Source organism: Lepus europaeus, chromosome 2 (genome assembly GCF_033115175.1).
Source record: "Lepus europaeus isolate LE1 chromosome 2, mLepTim1.pri, whole genome shotgun sequence".
Lineage (NCBI taxonomy): Eukaryota > Metazoa > Chordata > Mammalia > Lagomorpha > Leporidae > Lepus > Lepus europaeus.
Genome location: NC_084828.1, coordinates 89,025,670 through 89,039,852, shown reverse-complemented (window position 1 = coordinate 89,039,852; position 14,183 = coordinate 89,025,670). Strand labels below are relative to the sequence as shown.

Sequence of the window (14,183 nt, the reverse complement as noted above, 5' to 3'; positions counted from 1 at the left end):
TTGGAATTTTCCCATCTTGTTAGTGATCAGATGCCCTCCTCCTTGGGATCAAAGTAGAATCAAATCCATGTAAGATCTGCATGCTCTCCCACCCCCACTCCTGCAGCATAGCACATTAGACCTATTTCTCACATTCTTTGACTACTGCTCTGCAGATTATCCTGCAGCCCCTTATCAGATTGTTGGTTTTTGCTTGGTATCCCATGTACATTTCTCCTTGCAGTATTTTGCTCAAGTTATTTTCTGATTTGGGATGTCCTTCTCCTGTTTCCTTCTCTCATTTTTTCCTTACTCCACACACTCTCTCTGTGTGCTCTCTCTGATCCTCAACAATACATGATAACTTGACCTCAAGAGGAAAGACATGATAGCACGGTTTGTCACCTGTATTCCACTCTAACTTTACCTGTTTCCTTTGCTCCTCTCCCTGCTTAGATATGGGATCTTCTCTCTGAGATCTCTCTAAGCCTATCAACTGTTAGGAAGAACCTAACCTGAGCATTTCTGCAGCCCTAATTTTATACTTTGTCATTTATTTAGACTGTTGCGTCTCAGTATGTGGTCTGCTGGGGTAGAAGCAGCAACAGCAGCCTCTGGAGGTGGAGTACAAATGCAGAGTCTTGAGTCCTGTCCTAGACTTTCTGAATAATGTGTTTCTGTTTTACCCCGTTCTCTGAATCGCCCATATGCACTTCTGAGAAGCGCTGTCATAGAGCATATGTCTGATTTTGCCTTTCAATTGGTTGCTTCCGTGTCAAATAGACCTTTTCTTGTGATCAGGGACTGTGTCTTCAACTTTCATCTGCAAGGTTTGATGGAGTGTATTGCTGACTGAAGGGACCCTTGAGTGTGTATTGAATGAAAGCCTGTATTTTCAATCAGGGGGGTACCCCATTAGCAAATCTTTGTTTCCTCTTCTCACTTCTTTGACAAAAGCCACAAAGATATGGAGGATTAGAGCTTTCATAAATTCATGTAAATTCGCTGTCCATTGCTTATATTTAAAGCACAGAGAAATACCTTGTATGAATGTCTTATTAATAGGATTGAATCTGTATAGCTGTCGTAAGGGTATTTGTTTCAAGGAGCAGAAGTCTGGTTACAAGATTAGTGTGAGGTTTAGGCTCAAATTTGATGAGTGTGATCCTAGGAAAATTATATTATTTTAGTTTATTTCTCTTTAAAATTTTGACAAAAGAGAAGCTTCTTAATTTCAGAAGGGCTATTACAATCACTTAGGACATATCCTCTTCATATTCTTTCTCCCAATATCTCCATCTTCCTGTCTTTCCTGGCATGGCTGTTTTTCTTATTGCCTGTCACTCCTGTCTTCTCTTCTATTCTTTACATATTTGTTGCACAGTTTTCCTTGTCATTTCCTTCATATCCCAACACTCAAAACATCTGTATCCCTTAGGGGTGCTGGTTGTAGTCCTGGCTGCTCCACTTTAGATCCAGCTCCTTGCTAATGTAACTGGGAAAGTAGCAGAAGATGGCCCAAGTGCTTGGGCCCCTGCACCTGCATGTGAGACCTGGAATGAGCTCCTGGCTCTTCGCTTTGGTTCAGCTCAGTTCTGGCCATTGTGGACATTTGGGGCGTGAACGAGTAGGTGGAGGATCTCTCTCCATGTCTCTCCTTCTCTCTCTCTGTAACTCTACCTCCCAATAAAATAACTAAATAAAATATTTTAAAAATATACATAAAATGTACCCTTTTAACAATTTTTATCTACAATTTGGTTACGTTGTTTTACAGCTATCACCAAAATCCATCTCCAGAACTATCTCCTCAACTGAAATTGTACCATTTAAATACTGATTTCCTGTTCCCTCCTCCCACTAACCCCAACAACTACTATCATTAGAATTTTAACCCAACTATTAAAAACTGCCCATGAAATTCAGTATCCTGCCCCTGTGTGTTAAGTAGAAGTTGTGTTTGCCCAGGATCTGAAAAACAAAGATTTGGGGGAGTAGGAGTTGGAAATGGTTTGGAAAAACAACTTTAAACCTTTTGACTGTGTTGTCACCATTTATGCAAACAATGCTATACTAATTATGAATAATCCAAGCCTGTGAAGCTCCCCAGAAGCTTTTCATTTGTGCCACTTCATTACCTTCAATGTAATGGGGGTGAGGAAGGTTTTCTAGTGATGTGTTTTTGCTTATAATTTAGGGATTTCACAAATTTTAGGTTTGACATTTTCCAGAGCCTTTCCTGCAGTAAATCTTTGTTTTTCTTAATTGATCTTTTGGAGTATTTCATGAAGCAGCAAACTGACTATTGAACACTTTTTTCCATATGTTCCATTTTATAGCTTGCCATAGGCACTGGGGGGGGAGGGAATGATGTGAAAGAATTAGGGCAGACAATCTACTGCAATCAGAGATCTTTATTTAAAATCGAACTCTGAGGGTCAACATTGTTGAGTTGCAGGTAATAGCACTGCCTGCAATGCTGGAGTCCCATATGGGCACCGATTCAAATCCTGACTGCTCCACTGCTGATCCAGCTCCCTGTTAAAGCACATGTGAGACTGGAGGAACCTCTTGGCTCCTGGCTGTGGCCTGGTCCAGTCCATCCTATTCTAACCATTTGGGGAGGGAATCAGCAGATAGAATATCTTTCTCTCTCTCTCTCTCTCTCACTCACTCTCTCTCTCTCTCTCTCTCTCTCTGTCTGTCTCTGTAAATCTACCTTTCAAATAAATAAAATAAAAATAAAGAAATGAAATAAAACTCTGCTATTTGATTACTGTGATGTCCTGAGTTAAATATGTCACATTTTGGTGCCAGATTTCATCATCTGAAAAATAGGAAAATTATGGTCCATTCTGAATAATAACTTCTGGGAATATAAAATAAAATGAGACATGGAGGGCTCTGCATATACTGTCAAAGCCTGAATAATTTGAGTAAGATACCTGCATTTAGTAGGAATTTGGAAAATATTGGTTGAAGGAATGAACACATAACTCTTCTCAAAGTCAATTTTCCTTGAGTCCTTTTCTTGTGTACTCCTGGCTTGACTAATAACCTCCATCACTCTTCCTTCTGGTTCCTGATCACACCCTCTCGTCCTTACCCAAATTAGCTTTCTACTTTAAAGATTTAGAGTCCAGAGTTAGAGGAATGTTGAAAAGTTGCCAAGGAATCTACGGCCTTGGCCCCCAAGGTCCACACTGCCAGGATTGTGGGGCAACGGCGTTCTTCGACAAGAAACACCAGAGACAAGTTTCGGTGCACATGTCCACTTTATTAATTACTTTTTAAGGGGCAGTCAGAGGGGCGTCACTAATTCAGGCAACACTAATTCTATAGGATAGAGCTGATATTGGCGCCGCTGTGCTTCTCGAATCAGCTTGAAGGTCACATAGGCTAGTAATTTTTCAGGTGGGCCTAGGCCACACCCGGGAGCAGTTTACCTGATTGGCAGAAGGCAGAGGTGGGAGAAATATTCCTGGAGCTCCTGCCAGGTGCCAGCAGTTAGAACCCTCTGCATGGGTAGTCTCCAAGCCTGGTACAGGATCAGCCACAGGAATCTATCTTGTGGGCCTCGGTCAGCATTCCCCTTCTCAATCTAGCTTTTTCCTCAAATCTTTCCTGGGCTCAGAAATCGCAGAGTTATTAAGTTATTCACTAGAACATCTTCAGATGGGTTGAAGGAAATTGTCTTCTTCTCCCCTTCCTCTCAGCATCATCAGGCTAAGGGGATTTCATCCTGACCAAAAAATAATGAGCAGTAATGATGCTGAGTCAAATCCCGTGAATTCAAAGTAAGCAATATTCAGACTGTAATTTCAGTTCTCCATACAGACACTTGGAGGAACCAAGGAATTCTCTCTTTTAGTGCCACCAGGCCCATGATAAATCCAAAATGTGTGTATGACAAGGCATAGTTGGGGCTTATACCGACAAAAGCAGGTGATAATCTCAGGGGATTCTGCTGAATGTAAATTGCCTGGCTGATTTTAGTGAAAAAAAAAATGCCTCCATTAAGATGATCAGAAGGAAGAAATGAGTGTTCAGAGACCAGAAGTGAGGAAAACAAGCCAAAACATTGTAGGTATTCCTGGACTGACTGATACGCTGTAGAATTACTCCATTCCAAAAAAGGCACTCTTTCAACCAGTAGTCCAGAGTATATTTTCTGTTCCAGGCTTTATACTAGTCCCTGAGAGACAAATGAATTAGAGATAGACTCTGTTCACAAGAGTCTCAAGAGAGAAGACATACAAACTAAACTGTAGTACATGATAAATGAAATTTCATACAGAGAATGCAAGGGCAGCATAGTGAAAATTGGAAGAAGAACAGATAAATTCTGTCTATGGAGGGAAATCTTGAAGTTTCATGAAAAAACTTGCTTTGGGAATAAGTTTTGAAGGCTGGTCAGCATTTGTGTATAGGGATAGGGGAAAGAAGGACACGTGATTTGGAAAGAATGATTAAAGGATACGGAAGGTACAGTGATGATGTATAGCACCATCTGTATGTGTGCCTGTGCTGGGAGCCCACCGTAGGAACAGTGGTGCAGTATAAGGGTTGGCAAGAGTAATTGGACACCAGATCCCGGAGGATTGAGAATGTCATATGAAGGACATCAGAGAAAAGCTTTAGGATGTGATATATGGGGAAATTACTTTGCTCATTGTCATCCATCACCTTTCACTGGCATCCCCATGGCACCCAAAACTTCCTTAAGCTTTACAGACTTTTTGCTTGTGGTGGTAAAAATCTCTTTCTTTGGTTTTAGAGAACAAGACTTCAGTCTGTTTTTTCAGTGGATAGAAAGAATATATATATGCAAATATAAATCTATTAAATTTTAGATCAGCTCAATGAAGTTATGCATTTTTATCCTTCTTCTCTTTCTCAGAAAGACCAGAGCAATTAAAACTATTACCACCTTTCATTTTTCTACCATCTATTAAGTTCACATAGGTGAAAAGGGTGTATGCAGGGTCTCCTCTTGTGTGCTCACTCCTTATACAATTGGAGTGAACGAATCCTCCCTGTTTTTCTGACTTTCTGGTGTTCTGTGTTCTGGTAAAGCAATAATCTTTGTGTATCCAAAATAACCGAATAAGTGAACTTGTAATCACCACCAATTAGCTATACTGGTGTAGTATACCTTATCCTACTTCAGTCTACCAGCATGTTTTATGTTTCATTTTAGCAAATAATTATGCCATTATCCCTCCATTGACTTGCCACAGGAATGCTTTAGCAAATCATAAAATTGGTTTAAATTCCCACTTTGTTCCCAATGGGCAATTCATGACCCTTACCATAAAATTATATTAACTGGGGCCAGCATTGTTGTGTAGTGAGTTAAGCCTCTGCCTGCTACACTGATACCACATATGAGGGCCAGTTCAAGTCCTGTTTACTTTGCTTCCAATTCAACTTCCTGCTAATGCACCTAGGAAAGCAGCAGAGCATGACCCAGTTCTTTGGGCCCCTTAGATGTGGCATAATTCCAGGCATTGTGGCCATGTGGTGAGTGAGCCAGCAGATGGAAGACCTCTCTCTCTCTCTCATTCTCTCTTTCTCTCAACTCTGCCTTTCAAAATAAATAAAAATAAATCTTTTATTAAAATCACCTTGAGTAGGAGTAATTCAGTGCATATGAGAATTTGCAAGAATCTCTCAAAGCTTGTCCTGTTGCTGGGGTGCCTTACAGTGTTGAAATGCTCCGTTTAAGAAAGAGCGTCTGTCAGCATTTCTCAGCTTTAGGATTCAAAGCTTAAAGATTTTGCCAAACAGGAATTTCCAAAGTCAGTTAGGTTGAGGAGCATTGTCAAGTGTTATTTCTAAGTAATTTCATTTTACAGTGTCCACTGGCATTTTAAAATGACCTGAGAAGTTATGTACACACAGATAACTTTTCAATCTAATATTTTACCTAATATTAAAAACCAGATGTTTCTCTAACATGAAGATGAGCTATCCAAACATAATTTCTTCCAATCATTATGTAGAAGCCCAAATAGATCAATATGTGGCCTTTGGAAAGTCTTAGCTAATTTAAGAATAAAATTTAGAAATATCACGAGGCTTGCATTTAATGGAGATATTTCTTAGGACTATATATTGGATTTATCCTCTATGAGGATTTATGTGAGGATTTCTTTGTAACTTGGTGACCCTTTAAAACCTTGAGTTTTTCAACAGAGCTACTACGTCTGATATTATTTTCCTGAATCTGGAGAAACACCAGAGGGGACTGAAATAATAAGACATTAATTTCAGCTGTAGAATGTCGATGTTGCTGACCCTGTGGGGTTATTGTGGAGTGAGATTAATTATGCAGATCTGCCACCCTAGGCTTTGGAGTTGAAGTACCCTGTTGTAATTCACTGCAGGATCATTCATGTAGCCAGCATATTGATATGATTATTATTCTACCAAGGTTTTCTCCACCCCTAGACAATTATAGAACCACTTACCAGCATCTCTCATTGACTTCTTATTTAAAATTCCCAGGACCACAGCAGGCATTCAGGTCCTTTTGCTGGAGACAGCTACAGATCAATAGCATGCAGCAATGTGGGATTTTCTTCAGGACATGACAAATGCCAAGAAGGTTTGCTGAGCTGAAGATAGACATTCGGACTCCAGTAGAAAATCATGTTCCCATGCCTCTCTGTGTCTAACTCTAACATTTTAGGTAATGATAACAAGGGCAGAGAGGGAGGACACAGTGGGAAGGTCATGAGATTTGGTGTTCACATACCAGTTTGAACACAGATTTCCTCATTTGTTCTCTGTGGAACTTTGGGGAAATCACTCCTTTTGTAAAATGGGGATACCAAATGCCAAAGTCTTGGCAGTTTTGAGAGGTTTTAATGTATCTGTGTGTGAAGAAAATATTTTACCTGGCAGAATGTTTTAAAAATATTTTTGTGCTATTGGAAAAAGCTTCTATTATTGAACTGTCACTATTGTTGTAACTGAACATACTTTTTATTGCCCCATTGCTTGGGTAATGTCCTATTCTATAATCACTAGTACTGCTACCTAGTGTGGAATATGGTAGCCACGCATTGATGCCATTAGCAACTCCGAGGAGTGTGTGTCCTTGAAAAGATGTACCTAAAAAATGCCTGTTCCACAGTTTTCCTTCATACCTGCAAGAAAATATTCATCTAATAAGTTTTTTCTACAGTTCTATGACCAGTGGTAAATAATGTGGTTTATTTTGTTTTAGTTTTGTCTTAAATGTCTTCTGTGTACATGTCTGCACTTCAGAGTGCTATCTTTCTGCAGAGACCAGCTGTAATGCTGACTGCAAGGACTCATCCCACATCCTCACCCCTGGGTAGAAACCCTTTCCCCTTTGTCCCAACCCCAAACTCCCCCACCACATTAGAATGCAAGTTGTTCCTTCCTCAGAGCATGCCAGCATGTTGCTTGGACTAATGTGCATACTTAATAATAGCACGAGAAATACATGCTTTGTACCACTGAATAAATAATGCTAGCAAATACTCTTTTAGGCACTTTATATACACTAACTCAAACAGTGCCCTTTATAGACCAAAGAAGTAGTTGCTGTTATTCTTCCCTCTTGGCAATTGGGAAAACTAAGGCACAAAGAGATTAATTAGCTTGTTGGATGTTGCATAGGTGCTATGAGGCAGAGCTAGGAACTGGAATGGTTAACTAAGAGAATCCGCTGTTTTGTTGTGAGGTTACACTTAGCCATATGCGAGATGGAGATCCCCACTACTTTGTGAGTTGCTGGCTACCTAGGTTATGCTGAAATCTATGTCATCCTTTAGCATTTAGCACAGGGAGTCTACATCATAGGTACTCTGTTACTACTAACTGGCTTTGCATTGGGAAAAATGCCTCTGAACAGCTTATGGCAGTCACAAAACACCCCCTCTTTTACTCTGTCAATTTTTTTTAGTACATGTTCTGCCCTCCTGCTCACTTTTCTTGCCAAAGCAGTTTGAAACCTCATATTAAGCACTGCTTGAGTACCTCTCTGTGACACAGTCAGAGCTTTTCTTTTTTTCTTTTTTCTTGTAAGAAGCTGTATGGTAGAGATAAAGCAAACTTGTTTAAATTAGGGTCACTTGAGTCTGTAGTGGTTTATGAATTGGTAGATAATAGTACTGTAAAGTTCGAGCTCATTTTCATTCTGGTGAAAGGGGGAAATGTATGGTTTTACTTTTTCTAATAAAGTCACAAAATGTCAAATAAAAAGAACGGTGGTCAGAGACCCCTACACCTTCTGTCCCTCCATCCACTGTGATCTGTTAGACTAAGGTCACAGCCCAGACTATGGGACTGGTGGGTACACATTGCCATCTGTCAGGATGATCCTGGTGCCCAAAAATTAGTGAAAGAAGCCATAGAATTTTCTCAACCGGGACACAGTCTCACACAGACCTCCTCAGTGTTAGTTCATAAGGGGATTTTCTTTTAGATACAGAGACATGATATTTTTTAAGGCTACCCCTCCTTTTTTTGCATGGGGGGAGCTTTTGTTAATTGCTAGGAAGACCTGGAATATTATATTTGAATTTCAAGGGCAGGTTTAAGTGTGGGAATGGGGAGGATGCCTAACAGTCTATTTTCTACAATAGACTGAAAATGCCTGGAGCGAGAACCTTGTGGGGGGAGGGGGGTGTGCTTTCTCATAGTTAGCACAGTATGACATGGTGCATTCCAAGTGTTCTGTGAAAGTTCCAATGCAATTCTTGACCTTTACATTTCTTTTTTTTTAAGACTTATTTTATTTTGAAAGAGTGAGAGAGAGAGAGAGAGAGAGAGAGAGAGAGATGAAGATCTTACATCCTCTGGTTCACTCCCCAGATGGCCATAATAGCCAGTGCTGGACCAGGTGGAAGCCAGTTGCCAGGAATTCATCCAGATCTCCCGTGTGTATGTGTGTGTGTGTGTGTGTGTGACAGGGGCTGAAATACTTGAACCATTTTCCACTGCTTTTCACAGGCCATCAGCAGGGAGCTGGATCAGAAGTGGAGCAGCTGGGACACCAACTGGCACACATATGGAATGCCATCATCAGAGGTGGCAGCTTAACTGGCTGTGTCATAATGTCAGCACCAACCTTAATTTTTCTTGAAAACAAAAAACAAAAACAGAAACTAGTTATGGAAACTGAGACACAAGAACCATAATGGGCATGGTCAGAGTAACTCAGCTACTTAGTGCCAGAGTCAGGACTAAGAAGCAGGGATTATCATACATGCTTCTCTTTATAATTGAGAAGGAGGAGCCCCTGGGTACTGCAGGGTCTGATTGAGTAGGAGCAGCCTATCTGAGGCTTCTGGGCCGTGACAGGAGGGGAAGCAAGGCCCTCGTCTGATGGATGATCTATAGTAAGCCAATCAGTTTTCTGACAGAATTTCTTGGTGGAGAGTCAGGGGGTGGATAAGGAAGTGTTTTGTGAAAAGATGGTGCTATTAGACCAAGGGTGCCTTACATCCATTCAGGCTAATTCTTGAAGACAGGTTCATTTTGTGGTCAGTGGATCTTGATGGAAGTCACAAAACTCACAATGACATCTGTTTAGTCCAATCCATTGAGGAGGTTGTATTCCTCTGGGCAGCCTTTAGCTTTGCTAAAGAATGCACTGTGCCCGTAAATATGTGTGCAATGTAATTGCATCAATACCTCATAGTTATACCACACTTCACTATGTAGGAAGGTTTTTTTCATAAGCATAATATATTTTTTTGACAGACAGAGTTAGACAGTGAGAGAGAGAGAGATGGAGAGAAAAGTCTTCCTTCCATTGGTTCATACCCCCAAATGGCCACTACAGCTGGCGCACGGTGGCCAGCGTGCTGCAGCCGACCCAAAGCCAGGAGCCAGGTGCTTCCTCCTGGTGTCCCATGCGGGTGCAGGGCCCAAGGACCTGGGCCATCCTCCACTGCCTTCCTAGGCCACAGCAGAGAGCTGGACTGGAAGAGGAACAACCGGGACAGAATCCGGTGCCCCAACTGGGACTAGAACCTAAGGTGCCGGTGCCGCAGGCGAAGGCTTAGCCAAATGAGCCATGGCACCGGCCGAGCATAATCTATTTTGATCCTTATAATATGCCATGAGGTAAACATTTATTATCCTTATTTTATTGATAAGGATACCAGACTCCATAGTGATTAAGTAAACTATCCAAGACCACACAGTTAAAATATGACCAACAACAAACTAAACAGGGAATGGCTATGTTCTAGGGAAATATTCTTGCTACTACCTAGAAGTTACTGTGCATTTATATTTGTAATTGACAGCATTGAACTATTGACAATGGATACCAACATGGTGTTCCAGGCCAACAAATGGAGTGCTAAGAGAAAAAACCTAGACAAATTAGATCAGGGTAGAAATTTCTTTGGGCTGTAATAGAGGTACAAATACTGCCCAAAGTATTTAGAAAAGAGATAGTTTATTTCCAGTCATACCAAGACAAGAGAGAACAAAGAAATCTCAAGGGGAGAGTTGAGTTTTGCATGAGGATATGGGAAAGTTAAGATTCATTTTCTTTCAGTGGTAAGCCTTTTAGTCCCATGTATAAATTTGGAAAAGCATATTCATCTTATGGATTGAGGATTCATCCTGTAGTTATAACCTGGGTTCTTCCTTCACCAATTAGAACCTTACTGTCTATACCAGTATTTCCAGTGGGATCCTAAAAGGTACATTGAATAATAATAAAAAAATCACAGTCCAATAGTAACTGGTTAACGTTGTGCTAAGCCAAGTTGGCCACATTATTTACATGTCTGATTACCCTGAACATATAAAATGCCCATATGGGGACAGGTATTTGATGCAGCAGTTAAGATGTTGTTTAGGATGTCAGTATTCTATATCAGAGTGCCTTGATTGGAGTCCCAGCTCCCATTCTGATTCTACCTTGGAAGGCTGCAGATACTCAAGTAGTAGATCCTTGCCACCCATTTGGGAGAGTTGGTTTGGGTTCCTGTTTCCTGGCTTTAATCTGAGCCAGTTCCAGTTGTTGTGAGCATTTTGGAATTGAATCAGTGGATAGGAGATGTCTCTCTCTCTCTCTCTCCCTCCCTCTCTCTCTCTCTCTCCCTCACCATTTCAAACAAGTAAAATAAATAAATGAAAATCTTACAGGAAATTTGATAAAATGTCAATGTGTACCATGAAGTTCCAAGGCATTTGCGTTCCGTTATTTCTCAAACTCGTGTTTTGATGACATGGCCCTTCTGAAGAATGGTCACTGTAGAACATGATAGGATAGTTGTTGCTTTTTTTAGATTTATTTATTTGCTTGAGATGCAGATTTATAGACAGAGAGATGTCTTCCATCTAATTGTTCACTCTCCAGATGGCCCCAATGGCCGGAGCTGGGTAATCTAAAGTCAGGAGCCAGGAGCTTCTGGGTCTCTCATGTAGGTGCAGGGTCCCAAGTACTTGGACCATCTTCCACTGCTTTCCCAGGCCATTAGCAGGGAGCTGGATTGGAAGAGGAGCAGCTAGGACTCAACCTGGTGCCTGAATGGGATGCTGGTATCGCAGGCGGAGGCTTAACCTATTATGCCACAGTACTGACCCCAAATATGTTAGTTTTCACCTTGCATTTTGGTGGGATTATGTTGTGCATGACTCTACTTTCTTGCTTTTTTCTTTTTTCCACCTTTCCTTTTGCCTTGTATATATGTCTGGCTTGGCTCCCAAACTCTGAAATCCTTGATTGTGAAAAAAAGTGTTATTTCTATACACAACACATTTTTTATTAAAGTGTATGAAATAGGCACTCAATACATATTCCAAATTGTTACAGTAGACTCAGAAGCTAGACCATATAGTCCTTTTGGAGAAATATGTGACAGCTTTGCTCTGGTTTTGATATCTGTGGATTTTTTAACAGTTTGTAGAAGGTGCCTTTCTTTTGAAAGTGTCAGACAAGATCGTGATCATCAAACTATCCCTTTGAATTAGATATTGTCAGTGCCCATGTTGTTACTACAGGTTTAATGGGAGAAAACCTAAGATGGCTAAGACACTTTTCTATGCTTGGAAAAGTAATTAATTTCTTAACCTGGAGGTGGTTGGAACTTAGTCCATAAGGTAATATGACTGTTTTGTGTCTTTGGTGCTTATAATTTCACTTAATTCCCCACTTGAACTTTAAATGGCATCACATTACCTGAGTCAGTTGTTTCTTCCTGTATACTCTCACATGTTTTGAAATGCCTATGTGGCAGTGCTGTTCTCTGGGCTATGCGTGGGCTTCATGAGAGCAGTTTCTGTTCCTTCTCCTTCTTCAGACTGTGTGCAGAGCTTGGTAAATAATTGCTGAGCAACTTAGAAGTAATATTAGTTCCTCTCATTGGAAATGTTTATCCTTCCAGTCATAAAGTTGCTAGAGATGACTTCCCGTCACACTGTTAGATTAGTCTGCTTTCTTGGTTTACAATTTTATGTGTGTGTGTGTGAGAGAGATATATATATACTCATATATTCTATAAATATAGATGAAAAATTATGTATTATAAATACATGCATGTATTCTATGCACACATATGCACAGGGTACTTTAAAAGGCTCACGGGAAAAGGTAATGAGAATATTTTTATTGTTGTGCAACAATTATGAAATCCATGTTCCTTTTTTCATAATATACCTTTCCCGTACTGTTGTTAAAGACCCATTGTGTGTGTGTGCACATGCATATATTTGTGCATGTGTGTTCTGAATCTTTCTATAAATTTTTCCTATTGATTTAGATGCCCTTTAACTTCAAATGAGCAAAGTTTTTTTCCATAATTCCTTTAAAAGTGTAACATATTAACAGTAAATTATATAAATATTTAATATTCATCTTGATGATATTTTTATAGTTGCATTGTTGTATAACCATCACCTGACCAAAGAATAGAATGCAAGACACCATGAGTCTGGTTCTTGCCCTTCCCTGTCATTATTCCCAAAGTTAATCCATGTTCTGATTTGAATTAAGCAGTTTATAAAATATTTACTTTTGCCTTTAAGAGCTCCACTCCTTGAGCTTATTTCAAATTTAAACAAAATAAAGCATAAAGAAGTCTAGCTTATTTCATTTTAAGAACTAGTTGTCCTGATACTTTATATTGGTGTAGGACTTTATAATTTTGAAGTCCCTTTCCACATCATCCATAACATCATTTGATCCTCTACATTCACCTATGAGATGAGCAGGGCAGGGTATTTTACTTCTGTTTTTAAAAATGAACATACGAGGCCAAGAGGAGAGAAATCTTCTGGATCATAATTTTCCAAGTTTCTGTTTCATCACAGAACCTATCAAAACTTGGCTTTCCTGTAGTTTATAGGTTCAAACTTACCTGTGAGTCTCTTCTTTGAAGTATTTTAGAAATGGCACTGAACTTGGATCTGAACACTCAAAAAGGGGGGCATGGCAAATTTTGCTTGATAGTCAGTGGTCAACTTGAAACAAATTACTTTGGGTTTTCATTATCAGTAATGTTGGCAGCAGTTCACATTGCCTACTCCTCCACAGTTTGTCAAATGCCTCACCTTTATTATCTTACTTAATAAGAGCTGATGATAGCTGGCCTTTGCTGAGGACTGTGTAGGCCCTGGAGAGTGCTAACTACTCTACAGGAATTATAGGTTGTATTTCTCTTAACAAATGATAAGGCCAGTATTAGTTTCTACCATCCCTCCATCCCTCAGGGTCTCTAAACAGAGAAGATGTGATGACAACCTATCCAATGGACTGCAGTTCCTGACTTCATTGACTTCATTTAGAAGTATCCGTAAAAACATCAAACATTAGTCCTAAATGAATCTTGAAGACAGTGAGCGGATCTCTAACTCCTCCTAAGCGTCAACGTGATTATTTGGCACCTCTACTCTCAGGCTGTCCAAGGTCACACAGTCAATCCTGGAACTCAAGTTCAGTGCTCTTTTAAAATTGCTCTTTCACCTTTCTGTCACTGAAAACCCAGTTCTAGTTCTCCCTCATGAGGGACAGAACTTCATGATGATATTTCTTCTCTCACCCCATGGAGCACATTGCTATTCAAAATATTAAAGAACAAAGGGAAATCAATCTGCTCACATTCTATTCCAAGCTTCTAAAGACAGCAGGTGATGCATTATGTTATATATGTCCCCTCAGATTTCCAAGCACTTTGAAGCTATTTAGTTAGAAAGGAGAAGGCTAT

The 14,183-nt window shown here is 40.1% G+C and overlaps 1 protein-coding gene across 2 annotated transcripts in view; it reads left to right on the top strand.

Moving 5' to 3' along the window:
* Window positions 1-14,183, top strand: part of IL1RAP (interleukin 1 receptor accessory protein) — a 159,770-nt gene that overhangs the window by 23,576 nt on the left and 122,011 nt on the right. The window contains exon 1 of one of the 2 annotated variants that reach the window (XM_062210161.1): window positions 9,008-9,073. The exons of the other annotated variant lie outside the window; for it this stretch is intronic. Within the exon in view, the coding sequence (XP_062066145.1) occupies window positions 9,072-9,073 (2 nt within the window). The 5' untranslated portion in view covers window positions 9,008-9,071. Of the gene's footprint in view, window positions 1-9,007; window positions 9,074-14,183 lie in introns of those variants that run through there. 2 annotated transcript variants of the gene reach the window in all.